Here is an 18452-nt window from a genome sequence, read left to right on the forward strand (position 1 = left end):
AGCCTGACATCCTCAACGACACCTTGGTAGAACTGAGAATTCCAGATGAAATAATTTTGTGGATAGCTGGTTTTCTACAAAACCGAAGGTTGAGTCTTCAAATTCGTGGAGCGACCATTACAAGGACAATCAACAGTGGACTACCCCAAGGCGACATTCTGTCCCCAACGCTATTCAATCTCTATACGCGGAAGCTACACGACATTGGAGTTGGCGACGACGTCATACTGGTCCAGTATGCCGACGATTTCGGCATCCTGGTAAAAGGTAAATCGTTAGAGCAACTGAATCTCACAGCACAGAACTACATGGACAAGTTCATCGAGGCTGCAGAAAACCTGAACTTTAGGATAAACGCAGAGAAGACAAAAGGATTACTCTTCCATAACAGTGACAACAAACTGACGGTGAAAATCAATGGAACGCAAGTAGAAACAGTAAGAGTACATCGGCATCTCGGAGTCCAGATCGACAGTTTCTTAAGCTTTGGAGCCAACACCAGAGAGGTAGCAAGAAAGGTGACAGACCGTCTCAACATGCTGAAGGTTATAAGTGGGATTAAAACGGGATCGCATCCTCAAACTATGGCTAACATCTATAAAGCTCTAATAAGAAGTGTTCTAGAGTATGGATGCACAGTGCAGAACAACGCCAGTGCCACGAATAAAAGGAAGTTAGAAGTAGCGAATAACCAGTGTTTAAGAAAAGTGACTGGTTGCACGAAAAGCACGCCGCTCAACGCTCTAACCGCATTAGCTGGGCAATATCCATTGCATCTCAGGCAAGAACACGTCGCCAACAAACAAATCGCCCGATCTTTTAGCAGAAACAACGTGGTGGCCACTCAGCTTCGAGAATTAGAGATACCGGATGATTTGAATTTGGAGAAATACAGCTATCTGGAGAAAATGTACATCAGGAACAAAAACATCTTCGACGATATCATGCCAGTTGTGAAACTGCATGCAACAACTGTGGAAGTTCATCCTTATTTGGAAGGATTGGACACAGCTAAAAAAGAGACGAATCCGTTCAAAATGAAACAGTTAGTGCTTTTTACGATGAACAACAAATATCGAGGAAGAAGGAGAATTTTCACGGATGCGTCCAAAGAAGGAGAAAGATGCGGAGTTGGAATATACTTAGAAAGCTGCAAAAGAAGACACTACTATAGACTGGAACAGGAATCGAGCATCACGGCGGCGGAAATGACGGCGATCAAAGTGGCTATTTCCTTCGTCGAGCAGATGGAGTTACACAACTGCGTGATATACACAGACTCAAAATCAGCGTGCATGATTCTGGAGGATTCGATGGACGAGAAGGCCGGCTCAACAATCGTTGCGGAGATACTGAGGATAGCTCATCGTTTCGGAACAGCAATCCAGTGGATCCCGAGCCACGTGGAGGTTGAAGGCAACGAGATAGCGGATAAGCTGGCAAAACTGGGACTGTCCGACATAGCACCAATCTACGGTAATAGATTATGCTTGAATGATGCGCTGCATCGATTCAGAATACAAACCCAGGACAACGCCAACCGATGGTATCAGGACTACTCCATGGAAAAGGGTAAACGCTTCAGCGAGATTTTTCCTGTATTTTCGACCGAGCCGTGGTACTACAAAGTCCAGATGGAAGGTCGAGATGTCCGCCTGACAAACCGTCTGATGACTGGCCACGACTTTTCAAAGTACTGGCTGGCAAAGATGAAGATAGCAGAAGACGAGGACTGCGATATGTGCGAAGTTCCCGAGACGTCAGAGCACATCATTGTTCACTGTCCGAAGCACGGTTTCCTACGATTAAAGTTTCAATTTGAGCAAAAATATCTGAGCCTTACTGACCTGTACAAATCGAAATGCATTGAGACATACCAAGAAGTAACTGAATTTGTAAAACAAGCTAAGTTAAAACTGTAAACAAAACTCTAAACTGCAAGAATGCAAAACTGCAACTGGAAACGGCTAGTCGTCACTCCCATACAACGTCGGAATCGATGAGTTTCTGGCCATATAGTCAAAGTCACTGGGCCAAAATCGCTGAAACTGTCAGCTGACAGTTTCAAACAGAGTAAAGAAGAAGAAGAAGAAGGCAATGTTGGTCAAACCGTTTGACTGGTGTGTAGGGTGCCTAAGAGTACTGTTGTAATATGACATTGACGATGAATCCAACATGAGTCATATCGCTAAACATGCACCACCAATACAACCACTTCAAGCCGTGCTATCAATGTTTAAGTTGTTTGCCACTCTATAGAATTACGTTTAACCAGTAACCAATAACACTAACTAAACTATCTCGCATGCTCGCGTGCCCGCTTGCTGCCGTTTTTGCCGCCCTGGTTTTTTCTCTCTATCTCTTCTGTCTTCTGCCGCCGCGCCCGCCTTCTGGACCTCCGGAACGAGCAGCCTCCGAGTCGAATCTGCTGAAGATCCGCATCAAGCAACGGGTAATCGAGAAACGTGCCATGACAGGACCGCTGGCAGCCGCCCGCCGCCAGGAACGCCTCCAGCAAGCCGCCCAACGACGGATGCAGCAGAAGCAAGCCCAGCTGTCCGGAAACCATCCGCCCGGTCATCCACACCTGGCGGCACTGGGCGCTCAACATCCCGCAAGTAGGTATCCTCCGCGATCTATCCGTTAGGTTACGAATTGGTTACGATTCCCATTACAACACGTACACACAGACATAATCCAAGATATTTTTGCCTGCTCGATTGTGTGAGTGTGTTTTGGCATGTGATTAACCAGAAGCGCGTAGCACTCGAACCACCAGAAATCCGCGTCCGCTAATCAATTGCAGACTAATACGAACGCACGACCTGTGGCGCCATCTGTTTGTGAACCACGCCCAACCCTAACTTCCCTCTTTCGCCAACAGATTGTGCTAGTGGAACGCCTGATTCCGGGCCGAACTCGCCACCTGCCCTCGGTAGCCGGGGGTCCCCATCGAACGCACCCATTCAGGAAGAGAATGAAGACCCACAGTACGGCCCTGGCGGCCGTTCCAGCATAAACGACTTGTCGCTGTTCAGCTCACCCTCGATGCCGAACATTTCGCTCGGCAGGCCGCACCTAGCCGATGCGCACCCTGCCAATCATATTGTTATTTCCCCACAGTCTATGGTACCGCTGAGACCTCATCAGTTGGTGGCCGCCGGTCAGCCACCTCCCATGCCCCATCATCCGGCGTCGTACGTGGGCCACCAGGCGATGTTGGACCATCTCACGGAGCAGCAGCTGCAGGCAGCTGCTGTGGCAGCCGCCGCCGCCTCTGGTCTTTCGATAAACCCAACGCACCTCGGTGGAATTCACGCTGGCGTTCCTCCGGTCTATGGTCATCCCATTACCGATGCCCAGGTGGCACAAGCCCGTTTGCACAAACAAGGCCATCGGCCGCTCGGTCGTACCCAGTCCGCACCTCTTCCTCTCGGTCATCCCATGCTGACTGGCACCGGCAGCGGCGTCGTCAACATCGGACAAACACACTACGAGAACAGTGATGTAAGTATGGACACTCCCTGCTCCTAAACTATCACTCACCACACTCTCCTCTTCGCAGGCCGAACGCCAAGCGTACGAGCAGCACCTGCTCATGAAGCAGAAAATCCGCCAGACGGCGCTCAACCGAGCCAACTGCGTCCGGGAACCTCAACTCAAGGAGGAAGTCGAATCCGGCGAGGTGATCGACCTCACGGACAAGAAGCAACCGCCGAAGACTACGGTCATCACCTCGAACAGCAGTGTCATCAAGAGCACCTCGCACACCACCTTGCTAAGGGATCCGGCGGAAACCCTCCAGCAGCAGCAGCACGTTGAGTTCCTCCAGGCCCAGGCTCTGATGCGACACTCGATGCAGATGAGCATGATGGAAGATCCGTACAACCGGTCGCTGTTGCGGCCTCTCTCCCGAACCTCATCGTCTCCGCTGGTCCACTTGGGAACGCCTGCCAGCAGTAATCACCCGGTAGCCCTGTCGGATACCGGTCAAGACGACATTCCTCCACCTGTCAACCTCACCATGCAGAACCGGAGCCGCTCAATGCTCAGCTATACCAACGAGGGACTGGCCAGTCCCGGACCACTTCAGTTGACCACCTCTTCCTCGGCGTCGGCCATCCCGCTCCGGTTAGTCCATCAAACAGGCAAACCCACCACGGGACTTGCCTTCGATAGCCTCATGTTGAAGCACACCTGCGTCTGCGGAGACAACGCCGCCCACCCGGAACACAGCGGCCGGCTCCAAAGCATCTGGGCTAGGCTGATGGAGACGGGTCTTGCGGCGCGTTGCGATAAGCTCCGCTCCCGAAAGGCCACCCAGGAAGAACTGCAGTCCGTGCACTCGGAAGCGCATTCCCTTCTCTTCGGAACGAATCAGATCAACCGCCAGAAGATGGACGCCAGCGGGGTCAGTTTCGTCCGGTTGGGATGTGGCGGCGTCGGAGTCGACCTGGACACCACCTGGAACGAACACCACACGGCGGCCGCTGCCCGGATGGCCGCCGGCTGTGTCATAGACCTTTCCTACAAGGCCGCCAAAGGAGAAATCCGGAACGGATTCGCCGTGGTTCGACCGCCGGGTCACCACGCGGAACCGAACGCCGCCATGGGCTTCTGCTTCTTCAACTCGATAGCCATCGCGGCCAAACTGCTCCGGCAGCGCCTTGCATCGGAAATCCAACGGGTACTGGTCGTCGATTGGGACGTCCACCACGGCAACGGAACGCAGCAGGTATTCTACGACGATCCGAGCGTCCTCTACCTGTCCATCCATCGCCACGACGATGGAAACTTCTTCCCGGGAACGGGTGGCCCCACCGAGTGCGGAGCCGGCCCCGGCCTTGGGTTCAACGTCAACATTGCCTGGTCCGGAGGGCTGAATCCACCGCTGGGCGATGCCGAGTACCTGGCCGCCTTCCGAACCATTGTGATGCCGATCGCGCGGGACTTCCAACCGGATATCGTGTTGGTATCGGCCGGATTCGACGCCGCGCTCGGACATCCGGCACCGCTCGGAGGCTACATGGTGTCGCCGGCGTGCTTCGGCTACCTGACGCGGGAACTGATGAAGCTGGCCGACGGGAAAGTAAGTCCCATCATCCAGAAAACTTCAAACTTTCCAACATCTGTTTTTCCTATTAATTTAGGTCATCTTGGCGCTGGAGGGCGGTTACGATCTGCCGGCGATCTGCGACTCCGCTCAGGAATGCGTCCGAGCGCTGTTGGGAGACGAGCTGGCGCCGATTGCGGCGTCGGAACTTTCCCGACCGCCGTGTCAGACGGCAATCGAGACGCTGCAGAAGACGATAGCCATCCAGATGACGCACTGGCCGTGTGTGAAACGGTTGGCCCATACCGTGAGCTTTTCGGCGATGCAGGCTGTGAGTGGTGGCGCTGGCGGTGGCGGTCCCGATCGGGAAGAATCGGACACGGTGACGGCCATGGCGGGGCTGTCGATGCAGCCGCCCAATAGGTGAGTGTGCGAGAGTGAACGTAAAAATCCTAGAATAAGAAGCTAGAGATGGATTCCTGGGAGGAATCTCTCCAGATTCCTGGGAGGAATCTCCGGATTCCTAGGAGGAATCTCTCCAGTTTTCCTGAGACGAATCTCTCCAAATCTCGTTACAGGAATCTCTCCAGATTTGCTGAGAGGAATCTGTCCAGATTACTAGGAAGAATCTCTCCAGCTTCCTGGGAGAAATCTCTCCAGATTCCTGAGAGGAATATTTCCGGATTCCTGAGAGGAATCTCTCCAGATTACTGAGAGGAATCTCTCCAGATTACTGAGAGGAATCTCTCCAGATTCCTGAGAGGAATCTCTCCAGATTCCTGGAAGGAATCTCTTCAGATTCCTGGGAGGAATCTCTCCAGATTCCTGGGAGGAATCTCTCCAGATTCCTGGGAGGAATCTCTCCGGAATCCTGGAAGGAATCTAAACGAATTCCTGGGAGGAATCTCCAGATTCCTGGGAGCAATCTCTCGATTCCTGGGACGAATCTCTCCAGAATCCTGGAAGGAATCTCTCCGGATTCCCGGGAGGAATCTTTCCGGATTCCCGGGAGGAATCTTTCCGGATTCCCGGGAGGTCTATACGGATTTTCTTTTCGGGAGGATTCTATCCGGTTTTTGGGAAGGACTCTCTGGGAATTCCTGGGATGAATCTCTCAGGATTTCCGGAAGAAATCTTCCCAGAGTCCTGTGCAAAGTCTCTCCAGATTCCTGGAAGGAATCTCTCCGGATTCCTGGAAGGAATCTCTCCAGATTTCTTGAAGAAATCTCTCCAGATTCCTGGAAGGAATCTCTTCAGGTTCCTGGAAGGAATCTCTCCAGTTTTCTGGGAAGAATCCCTTAGGTTTTCTGGAAGGAATCTCTCCGGATTCCAGGAAGGAATCTCTCCGGATTCATGGAAGGAATCTCTCCGGATTCCTGGAAGGAATCTCTCCGGATTCCTGGAAAGAATCTCTCCGGATTCCTGGAAGGAATCTCTCCGGATGCCTGGAAGGAATCTCTCCGGATTCCTGGAAGGAATCTCTCTAGATTCCTGGGAAGAATCTCTCCGGATTCCTGGGAGGAATCTTTCCGGATTCCTGGGAGGAATCTTTCCGGATTTCTGGGAGGAATCTCTCCGGATTCCTGGGAGGCATCTCTCCGGATTCCTGAAAGGAATCTCTCCGGATTCCTGGGAAGAATCTCCCCGGATTCCTGGGAGGAATCTCTCCGGATTCCTGGGAAGAATCTCCGGACTCCTGGGAGGAATCTCCGGGTTCCTGGGAGGAATCTTCGGATTCCTGGGAGGAATCTCTCCGGATTCTTGGGAGGAATCTCTCCGGATTCCTGGGAGGAATCTCTCCGGATTCCTGGGAGGAATCTCTCCGGATTCCTGGGAGGAATCTCTCCGGATTCCTGGGAGGAATCTCTCCGGATTCCTGGGAGGAATCTCTCCGGATTCCTGGGAGGAATCTCTCCGGATTCCTGGGAGGAATCTCTCCGGATTCCTGGGAGGAATCTCTCCGGATTCCTGGGAGGAATCTCTCCGGATTCCTGGGAGGAATCTCTCCGGATTCCTGGGAGAAATCTCTCCGGATTCCTGGAAGGAATCTCTCCGGATTCCTGGAAGGAATCTCTCCGGATTCCTGGAAGGAATCTCTCCGGATTCCTGGAAGGAATCTTTCCGGATTCCTGGAAGGAATCTCTCCGGATTCCTGGAAGGAATCTCTCCGGATTCCTGGAAGGAATCTCTCCGGATTCCTGGAAGGAATCTCTCCGGATTCCTGGAAGGAATCTCTCCGGATTCCTGGAAGGAATCTCTCCGGATTCCTGGAAGGAATCTCTCCGGATTCCTGGAAGGAATCTCTCCGGATTCCTGGAAGGAATCTCTCCGGATTCCTGGAAGGAATCTCTCCGGATTCCTGGAAGGAATCTCTCCGGATTCCTGGAAGGAATCTCTCCGGATTCCTGGAAGGAATCTCTCCGGATTCCTGGAAGGAATCTCTCCGGATTCCTGGAAAGAATCTCTCCGGATTCCTGGAAGGAATCTCTCCGGATTCCTGGAAGGAATCTCTCCGGATTCCTGGAAGGAATCTCTCCGGATTCCTGGAAGGAATCTCTCCGGATTCCTGGAAGGAATCTCTCCGGATTCCTGGAAGGAATCTCTCCGGATTCCTGGAAGGAATCTCTCCGGATTCCTGGAAGGAATCTCTCCGGATTCCTGGAAGGAATCTCTCCGGATTCCTGGAAGGAATCTCTCCGGATTCCTGGAAGGAATCTCTCCGGATTCCTGGAAGGAATCTCTCCGGATTCCTGGAAGGAATCTCTCCGGATTCCTGGAAGGAATCTCTCCGGATTCCTGGAAGGAATCTCTCCGGATTCCTGGAAGGAATCTCTCCGGATTCCTGGAAGGAATCTCTCCGGATTCCTGGATGGAATCTCTCCGGATTCTTGGAAGGAATCTCTCCGGATTCCTGGAAGAAATCTCCGGATTCCTGAAAGGAATCTCTCCGGATTCCTGGAAGGAATCTCTCCGGATTCCTGGAAGGAATCTCTCCCGATTCCTGGAAGGAATCTCTCCGGATTGTAGGGATTGAGAGGGGTACTGAGAAAATAAGCTACTGGGCATATACCATTGGCAGCGGTGAAGCACCGTCGGCAAAACAAAGCAAACGACGAGCACAGAAAGAAACGTCAGTCTTGTAAAGTATTTTGCGCGTGCAGCTTGTTTGGCGAGTGCGGTGCTGCTTGATTCCGATGCACATCGACGGAATTGGAGTTTGGCCCGCCATAAAGTACCGGAAGATTGGTTCCGGACACGACACGGATTCCTCGAAGGAATCTCTCCGGATTCCTGGAAGGAATCTCTCCGGATTTCTGGAAGAAATATCTCCGGATTCCTGGAAGGAATCTATCCGGATTCCTGGAAGGAATCTCTCCGGATTCCTGGAAGGAATCTCTCCGGATTCCTGGAAGGAATCTCTCCGGATTCCTGGAAGGAATCTCTCCGGATTCCTGGAAGGAATCTCTCCGGATTCCTGGAAGGAATCTCTCCGGATTCCTGGAAGGAATCTCTCCGGATTCCTGAGAGGAATCTCTCCAGATTCCTGAGAGGAATGTCTCCAGATTCCTGAGAGGAATCTCTCCAGATTCCTGAGAGGAATCTCTCCAGATTCCTGAGAGGAATCTCTCCAGATTCCTGAGAGGAATCTCTCCAGATTCCTGAGAGGAATCTCTCCAGATTCCTGAGAGGAATCTCTCCAGATTCCTGAGAGGAATCTCTCCAGATTCCTGAGAGGAATCTCTCCGGATTCCTGAGAGGAATCTCTGCTGATTCCTGAGAGCTATCTCTCCAGATTCCTGAGAGGAATCTCTCCAGATTCCTGAGAGGAATCTCTCCAGATTTCTGAGAGGAATCTCTCCAGATTCCTGAGAGGAATCTCTCCAGATTCCTGAGAGGAATCTCTCCAGATTCCTGAGAGGATTCTCTCCAGATTCCTGAGAGGAATCACTCCAGATTCCTGAGAGGAATGTCTTTAAATTCCTGAGAGGAATCTCTCCAGATTTCTGAGAGGAATCTCTCCAGATTTCTGAGAGGAATCTCTCCAGCTTCCTGAGAGGAATCTCTCCAGCTTCCTGAGATGAATCTCTCCAGATTCCTGAGAGGAATCTCTCCAGATTCCTGAGAGGAATCTCTCCAGATTCCTGAGAGGAATCTCTCCAGATTCCTGAGAGGAATCTCTCCAGATTCCTGAGAGGAATCTCTTCAGATTTCTGAGAGGAATCTCTCCAGATTCCTGAGAGGAATCTCTCCAGATTCCTGAAAGGAATCTCTCCAGATTCCTGAGAGGATTTTTTTCCGATTCCTGAGAGGAATCTCTTCCGTTTCCTCAGAGGAATCTCTCCAGATTTCTGAGAGGAAACTCTCCAGATTCTTGAGAGGAATCTCTTCAGATCCTGAGAGGAATCTCTCCAGTTTCCTGAGAGGAATCTCTCCCGATTCCTGAGAGGAATCTCTCCAGATTTCTGAGAGGAATCTCTCTAGATTCCTGAGAGGAATCTCTCCAGATTCCTGAGACGAATCTCTCCAGATTCCTGAGAGGAATCTCTTCAGATTCCTGAGAGGAATCTCTTCAGATTTCTGAGAGGAATCTCTCCAGATTTCTGAGAGGATACTCTCCAGATTCTTGAGAGGAATCTCTTCAGATCCTGAGAGGAATCTCTCCAGATTCCTGAGAGGAATCTCTTCAGATTCCTGAAAGGAATCTCTCCAGATTCCTGAGAGGAATCTTTTCAGATTTCTGAGAGGAATCTCTCCAGATTCCTGAGAGGAATCTCTCCAGATTCCTGAAAGGAATCTCTCCAGATTCCTGAAAGGAATCTCTCCAGATTCCTGAAAGGAATCTCTCCAGATTCCTGAGAGGAATCTCTTCCGTTTCCTGAGAGGAATCTCTTCAGATTTCTGAGAGGAATCTCTCTAGATTCCTGAGAGGAATCTCTCCAGATTCCTGAGAGGAATCTCTCCAGATTCCTGAGAGGAATCTCTCCAGATTCCTGAGAGGAATCTCTCCAGATTCCTGAGAGGAATCTCTCCAGATTCCTGAGAGGAATCTCTTCAGATTCCTGAGAGGAATCTCTTCAGATTCCTGAGAGGAATCTCTCCAGATTCCTGAGAGGAATCTCTCCAGATTCCTTAAAGGAATCTCTCCAGATTCCTGAGAAGAATCTCTTGCGATTCCTGAGAGGAATCTCTTCCGTTTCCTGAGAGGAATCTCTCCAGATTTCTGAGAGGATACTCTCCAGATTCTTGAGAGGAATCTCTTCAGATCCTGAGAGGAATCTCTCCAGATTTCTGAGAGGAATCTCTTCAGATTTCTGAGAGGAATCTCTCCAGATTCCTGAGAGGAATCTCTCCAGATTTCTGAGAGGAATCTCTCCAGATTTCTGAGAGGAATCTCTCCAGATTCCTGAGAGGAATCTCTCCAGATTCCTGAGAGGAATCTCTCCAGATTCCTGAGAGGAATCTCTCCAGATTCCTGAGAGGAATCTCTCCAGATTCCTGAGAGGAATCTCTCAAGATTCCTGAGAGGAATCTCTCCCGATTCCTGAGAGGAATCTCTCCCGATTCCTGAGAGGAATCTCTCCCGATTCCTGAGAGGAATCTCTCCCGATTCCTGAGAGGAATCTCTCCCGATTCCTGAGAGGAATCTCTCCAGATTTCTGAGAGGAAACTCTCCAGATTCCTGAGAGGAATCTCTTCATATCCTGAGAGGAATCTCTCCAGTTTCCTGAGAGGAATCTCTCCAGATTCCTGAGAGGAATCTCTCTCGATTCCTTGGAGGAATCTCCCCAGATTCCTGAGAGGAATCTCTCCAGATTTCTGAGAGGAATCTCTTCAGATTCCTGAGAGCAATCTCTCCAGATTCCTGAGAGGAATCTCTCCAGATTCCTGAGAGGAATCTCTCCAGATTCCTGAGAGGAATCTCTCCAGATTCCTGAGAGGAATCTCTCCAGATTCCTGAGAGGAATCTCTCCAGATTCCTGAGAGGAATCTCTCCAGATACCTGAGAGGAATCTCTCCAGATTCCTGAGAGGAATCTCTCCAGATTCCTTAGAGGAATCTCTCCAGATGCCTTAGAGGAATCTCTCCAGATTCCTGAGAGGAATCTCTCCAGATTCCTGAGAGGAATCTCTTCAGATTCCTGCGAGGAATCTCTTCCGATTCCTGAGAGGAATCTCTTCCGATTCCTGAGAGGAATCTCTTCCGATTCCTGAGAGGAATCTCTCCAGATTTCTGAGAGGAAACTCTTCAGATTCTTGAAAGGAATCTCTTCAGATTCTTGAGAGGAATCTCTCCAGATTCCTGAGAGGAATCTCTCCCGATTCCTGAGAGGAATCTCTCCCGATTCCTGAGAGGAATCTCTCCCGATTCCTGAGAGGAATCTCTCCCGATTCCTGAGAGGAATCTCTCCCGATTCCTGAGAGGAATCTCTCCAGATTCCTGAGAGGAATCTCTCTAGATTCCTGAGAGGTATCTCTCTAGATTCCTGAGAGGAATCTCTCTAGATTCCTGAGAGGAATCTCTCTAGATTCCTGAGAGGAATCTCTCTAGATTCCTGAGAGGAATCTCTCCAGATTTTTGAGAGGAATCTTCCCAGATTCCTGAGAGGACTTTTTCCAGATTCCTGAGAGAAATCTCTTCAGATTTCTGAGAGGAATCTCTCCAGATTCCTGAGAGGAATCTCTCCAGATTCCTGAGAGGAATCTCTCCAGATTCCTGAGAGGAATCTCTCCAGATTCCTGAGAGGAATCTCTCCAGATTCCTGAGAGGAATCTCTCCAGATTTCTGAGAGGAATCTCTTCCGATTCCTGAGAGGAATCTCTTCCGATTCCTTAGAGGAATCTCTCCAGATTCCTGAGAGGAATCTCTCCAATTCACACTGGATCTAACAAAAAATTGTTTTTATTCATACTTTGCAGAACATCCGACATCTCCCGGGAGGACTCTGAGGAACCGATGGATCAGGACGAATCGAAGTAAGTTTGTGCTGCCGCTTGTGCGAACCGCCGGACAGATTCTTGTTTTTCTTTGAATCGCCACGGGAGGCCGTATTTTTGGAGCCACTTCGGACAGGACCGGTGGTGGCCGACGCAGAAGTCTTCCTGCGCGTGAAAGAGAGGCAGATGGTGGGAGAGAGAGAGAGAGTTTAGGAACGTCACTGAACAATTTCGAGCCATGTTAGCCCCCGCGGGGAAAGTTTGTAGTTAGAGGAAATCTATTTACGAAATGGATATTTTTGGACAGTCAGTGAGCTTAGGATAACGGAACTAAATTTACACACACACAGAGACAAACACTCAGTGGAGGCACGGATGAAAGAACGAGAGATGCATACGGACAGAAACGGGCTAGAGATGTTCTATTTTTGCGGCCGGAAGGGTTGCCAGGTGCGACGCTCAGGTAGGATATCAAATTGACGAAGTGAACATGAATAGCATTCAGATATAGCTAGGAATTTGAAAAGTTTGAATCAGGGAATGGTTTTGTGTGAGCGTGGCGGAAATCGAAATCAATCATGTCGTACTAAAACGGTTTTCGTGCGTTTCACGCCCTCTCGAGGATGAAGTTTGTGATCATTTGTGCAACGTTTCGATTGAGTTGAGTTTAGAGTGTGCCGACTTTGACAGATCGTGTGCCGTGCACTGGACAAAAACGGCACTTCGTTTTTGATGGAATTTTCGACTAACATTTTTTTAGTACAATCGACCTTGCTGTGCATCCACGAGTCGATCTGAATTTTTAGTTTTGGGCACATCTGTTAAACTGTTACAGGTAGATGATAGATGGATGTAGGACACACAAACAGAATATTCCCGTTTTTTGTTCATCGTTCATTGTTGGCTGTTGTTATAAAATAGTAGATTTAAACCCCCTCATGAGAGCAACAGTGTACCGTTCCGCTAAACTTCACTATATAAATGTGTAAATGATGGATATAGGTGAAAACGATGTGCAAAATATCCACCACAGAGAGTAACAATTCATATTTGTATAAGAATCAAATCAGATATGCAATGCTAAGCAAGAGCAGTACGTTTGTTTTACAAAATGCAACAAAGTGGTAATTACAAAGTAATTTTTACAAACAAAATCGTGATTCTGCCTCTCCCTGGGAGCAGTTTTCTTTTATACTCGTACTAAACACTAATTTTTGTGCATATTTTTACGAACTTTTCCACACTTTAACGAAAGTTACCCCGTTGATGAGTACTAAATATTAAAATCCTTCCATAACCAACAACATAACCTTAAACGAGCTAGGTCTAAAGGCTACTTCACCGTCGCAAGCGTATATCGATCTCTTCAGCAAGCTTCCCCTTGCGAAAAGAGGACGTTTTAAAAACGAAATTTTTGCTCAACCTTTAACAGCACACACACACATTCACTCACCCTCACACCGTAACAAAATGGCTTGATCCGCCCCCCTCTCGTTGTACTAAATCAAGGTAGAGTAGAGCGTCCGCGCCCACTCTGGCACAAACGTTTAAACCAAAACCAAATAAAAACATGACTGCTGCCATCAAACAATAACCTTTGAAACCTTTAACAGAGAACAAAGAAAACAAAATCACTAACGGAATAAGGGACAATTAACGGAGAAGCGCAGAAACCGAGAACCGCGAAGGCATCTTTTAACGGGAAGGGAGTTAGCAAAATGGCGCTAGGAAGCGAAATATTTATAGTCAATATTGAAAGAATTTTTGAAACAAAAAAAAAAGTTTATCTTTAATAAGTGTTGAGTGACCTTAATGTATACCAACGAAGAAAACAAAAAAAAACTAGAATCACATATACAGATATAAGAGAGCTAAAAAGTGAGGCGAGAATTTATGCTAAAATCAATCTATTTAAAAATACACACATACAAACACATTGAAATGCTTTCCGAGCGACTGTTTGAACGTTACACTCAGCTACCGTTTCTTCAAGCTGCGAAACGCTGCGTATATTTATCGAGCTGAACACACATACGTTCACACATACACACTCACAGACACTCACCACCATTGTTGGGCACAACCCTGACATTTGTCACCTCGTTTTTGTTTTTATTTTTGGACAAACCCACAACAGTTGCTGTTTACCTTTTCTGTGTCCTTTTTGACGGGTTCAAAGTACATAGAGTTGTACTGAAAAGCGCCAACTCAATCAACGCGTTACTAAAATCAACTCACTCACACACAGACACATTTTTTTACGGCGAACGGGTTCGAATCCCATACAGCGTAATCATGACGCGTCATACTTTTGTGTACTAAAAACAAAGCGATCAACGATCGAATCTAGTTTGTAGTTTGGAACGGTGTTTCTCCCCTGCCTCCCCTTCCACGATTCAAGTGCTGGCCACTTATGCGTTTCGTTCTGTGGGATGTTTAATCAATCGTTGATCAATCTCTACTCTGGGTAAACGTTTTCCTTCTGATTATTGTTTCCCCCCTCTAAAATACGTATATACATGTTCTATAGTGGGTAGCGCTGGCACCGAGAGTGAGTTTTGTACTAAACCGTTGAAAACTTACTGATGGGTGTGAGATGTGATATTGTTTTTATTTTAGACCAAGCATTGGTGCATTTGTTACAGTCATATTTTTACGGAAACCTCACTCCTTTCTTTGTAGACGCTTTTCGTTGTCTTGTACAACCTTGAGTCCGCCCCCTCCCCAATTCGGTTTCTTAGTGGGGACTTGGTGGCTTTAGAACTCACTTTAGAACACACACAGAGACACAAACACATGAATGAAACAAACCGCCAAAATGGTGGAACATTTGGAAAAAAATGATAACGAATCAATACGCTTTTGTTGTACTAAACAAACAAGTAAGAGTTAAATTTAACGCAGAGAAATCTAGGAAAATGTAAACAAATCACCTCAACAAGAAAAGGAAACTCATATTTAACTGAACAGAGATAAAAAGTGGTTTAGAAAACAAACAAAAAAAAAACGCGAAAAGAAACTGAGCCAACGTTAAAATAAAACATTCCTCTTTTAAAGAAAGAAAAGTAATTTATATTTAAACGAGAAAAAAATGAATTAGCAAGTACGTTACGTGGTAAGAAATGAACCGATTTGTGTTGTGTGGACAAACACACAAATACAAAAACACAAACACACAAACCCACACACACACATTTAACGAATGATTCTATGTTTAGTTCTAAGAGCCGCCGTCGAGAGACGGCGCTCGCGTTTGTAAATAATTTAAATTAATCACAACAAATCGAACTGGTTTCCTTGTACTAAAAACAGATCCTTCAACTATATATGTTAAGAGAGCGGATTATGTTATCTAAATGTATGGCTATCGCTAGGTTTAAAACTAAATGGTACTATCCCCGCCACAATCTTCCCCAGAAAAAAATCTGTTTCCCGCGATGGATGGGCTAAAAAAACAAACAAACGGGAAAAAGAATCGTTTGATTTTTTATAAAACTGTTGCTGTTTTGTTTCTTTGTACTAAAGCGCCAGAGAGTTTAAATTTCGTTTTTCCTTTTATACCTCTATTTGTTTCTGTTTTTGTTTACTCTCTTTTACACGACCCGGGACAGACAAATCCACATTGTTTTCAATCAACCACTAAAATAGCTAGTTCAATTTACATTGCAAATCAAAGAATGAAAAGGCGAACAGAACAGAACCGGAAGTGCAAAACTTGGAAAAACATTGTGAGTCATTGTCTAGAGAGATTATATTTAGCGAAAAAACAGAATTTGAAAAACAACACAACATGCCCCCCTTTTTAGGTAGGATAAGAAAAGGTGTAGAACAGTTAAAAAACCAGAGAGCGGATCTATTTGTGAGCGTAAAGCCCGAACTAATCAACGAGATTCATTTTGAAAATGAAGAGTTTTTAAATGTTGCCCCTTCTTTGGGTTTCCTTTTTCCAACGTGTGGTCTTTGTTTCTTTCCGGACCGACTCTCCGCTCGGTTAGTACACAAGTTGTACTAAATTGTTTGGAATTGAGCGGCATTGAGTCATATGGAAGAAGTGCAAACCACTCGACAACACAAATCTTAACATAGAAGACAAAGTCTCAACAAACAAAGTTTATTTTGATTGAATGTTTTTTCGGAGCTAACACACGGAAAGTAGTTAAACGGGCCACAAATCTTTATTCGCCATGATGATGATGTTTTTGGTGTGACAGAAACGGGAAAGAATGGTACAGAAAACAAAGCAAAACACACAGAAGAAACAACAAAAAAAAAAACAAAAAGAAACAAAACAAAAAACTAGCAAATCGCGATAAAAAGAGAAACCGTGAGAGCGAGAGACAGAGGACAAAAAAAACTATTGAACGTTTTGTGTTACACGGAAAATTAAAATAAATATATGATGAAATGAACGTCAGCGGAGTACGGAGCGATTGGGAGGTGGAAAGGAAAGAAATCCATGATGAGGGCTCCCTTCGAGAAGCCTCGTAAAAAGCCCGGAAGGAATCTCCAGGTTCCTGGAAGTATACTCTCCAGATTCGTGAAAGAATCTCTACAGATTGCCAGGAGGAATCTACAGATTCCTGGATGTAAACGCCCCCGATTCCTGGGAGGAATCTTTTAGATTCCTGAAAAAAAAAACCTGAAACAAGGTATCTCTCCAGATTCCTGAGAGGAATATCTCCAGATTTCTGATAGAAATCTCTCCAGATTCTTGGAAGAAAGCTCTCCAGATTCCTGAGAGGAATCTCTCCGGATTCCTGAGAGGAACCTCTCCGGATTCCTGAGAGGAATCTCTCCGGATTCCTGAGAGGAATCTCTTCAGATTCCTGGGGGGAGGGGGGATCTCTCTAGATTCCAGGGAGGAATCTTTCTAGATTCCTGGGAAGAATATCTCCAGATTCATGGGTATCAGGTATCAGAAGGCCGGCTCCAGAGGCACGTTATCCTCCATTTGGGACATTTGTGCCATCGCCAAAATAATAGCCTATTTCATCATCTACCTGAGGGAAAAGGAAGGAAATAAGGATAGGGATGGGGATAAGGACATTTCGATTTCCTAATCCCTGCTAGACGCAATGTCGAGAAGAGATATCGGTTTTTGAGCATTTGATGAATCCAATTGGAAATCATTGGAGATATAACATGACTCCGTGCGGCTTCCAATATGGCATCGAATGGCACATTGTCAAAGGCACCCTCGATATCTAAGAAAACACCCAAACAAGATTGCTTTTGAGCGAATGCTTTCTCGATATCGTAAACAACCTTGTGTAAAAGAGTCACAGTGGACTTACCAGATTGGTAGGCATGTTGGTTCACATGAAGAGGCACAATGGCCAGATGAATATCACGGCTGTGATGATCCACAATGCGTTCTAAGCATTTCAGAAGAAAAGAGGTCAAACTGATAGGTCTGAAACTCTTTGCTTCTTCATACGACGCACGACCCACTTTCGGAATAAACTTCACAGTAATATCCCGCCAGGATTTGGGAATATACCCTGTAGCAAAACTGCAAACAAGTATTTTTTTTCAAAACATGTTTGAAATGATCAAATCCCTTCTGAAGCAAAATAGGATAAATCCCATCTGCCCCAGGAGATTTGAAAGGAGCAAAGCCATTAAGTGCCCACTCAATCGATTCTATAGTTACAATACTCCGAGCCGAAGCCAGGGAATCGTAACTACAAGAAAAGACATCAGGTTCATCCGAGGATGTAATATCCACATATCCAGGGAAGTGTTTGCTGAATAAGCATTCCAGAACTTCCTCATCAGAGGAAGTCAGATCGCCATTTGGCAAACGAAGTTCGTTCACTCGGAAATCCTTAGATTTCGCAAGGATTTTATTTAACCGAATGACTTCACTCAAACTGGAAACATTTGTACAAAGGTTTTTCCAGCCGGATCGTTCAGCAGACCGGAGAGCTTTCTGGTAGGCCTTGCGAGCCGACCTGAAAGCCTCCGAACCAGCCGATCGTCGTCTGTTCCAACTCTTTCTACATTGTTTCCTGAGTTTCGCCAGATCAGAGTTCCACCAAGGGGTTCCTCTTGTGATCTTCACAGACCGTAGAGGGCATGCTTCTTCAAAAGCTTCCATGATGAAGGTCGGTGTAGTATCAACGGCATCATCTAAATCACTTGGAGTGTCAATGGATGGTGAGTATCCATGAAATTTGGCCGCAACCAAATCAGTAAAAAGATCCCTGTTTGTTGACCGGGGATTCCTGAAACGCAATGTTTGCGAAGTAACATTTAAATGTTCAAAAAAGATGTAGCAATGGTCAGATAAAGATTCTTCATCTGACACATGCCAATTGGTCAGCTCGTGACTAATTCTACTAGAGCAAAGCGTTATGTCTAACACTTCCTCTCTACCAGATACCATGAAGGTTGGGCGGTTGCCTATGTTAAGTAATGCAAGATCTGTACTACTTAAGTACTCCATCAAACTGGAGCCTCTC

At 47.0% G+C, this 18452-nt stretch overlaps 1 protein-coding gene across 6 annotated transcripts in view; it reads left to right on the plus strand.

The window, feature by feature from the left end:
- Window positions 1–16397, plus strand: part of LOC109409427 (histone deacetylase 4) — a 276927-nt gene extending 260530 nt beyond the window's left edge. For 5 of the 6 annotated variants that reach the window (XM_029854844.2, XM_062845123.1, XM_062845125.1 and 2 more), the window contains 5 exons: window positions 2412–2618; window positions 2885–3507; window positions 3566–5089; window positions 5151–5476; window positions 11971–16397. In XM_029854844.2, coding sequence (XP_029710704.1) covers window positions 2412–2618; window positions 2885–3507; window positions 3566–5089; window positions 5151–5476; window positions 11971–12031 — 2741 coding nt within the window. In that variant the 3' untranslated portion in view covers window positions 12032–16397. The remainder of the gene's footprint in view (window positions 1–2411; window positions 2619–2884; window positions 3508–3565; window positions 5090–5150; window positions 5477–11970) is intronic. The other variant, XM_062845128.1, reaches the window with a different exon arrangement.
- The last annotated feature ends 2055 nt before the right edge of the window (window positions 16398–18452 follow it).

Source organism: Aedes albopictus, chromosome 1 (genome assembly GCF_035046485.1).
Source record: "Aedes albopictus strain Foshan chromosome 1, AalbF5, whole genome shotgun sequence".
Taxonomy (NCBI): domain Eukaryota; kingdom Metazoa; phylum Arthropoda; class Insecta; order Diptera; family Culicidae; genus Aedes; species Aedes albopictus.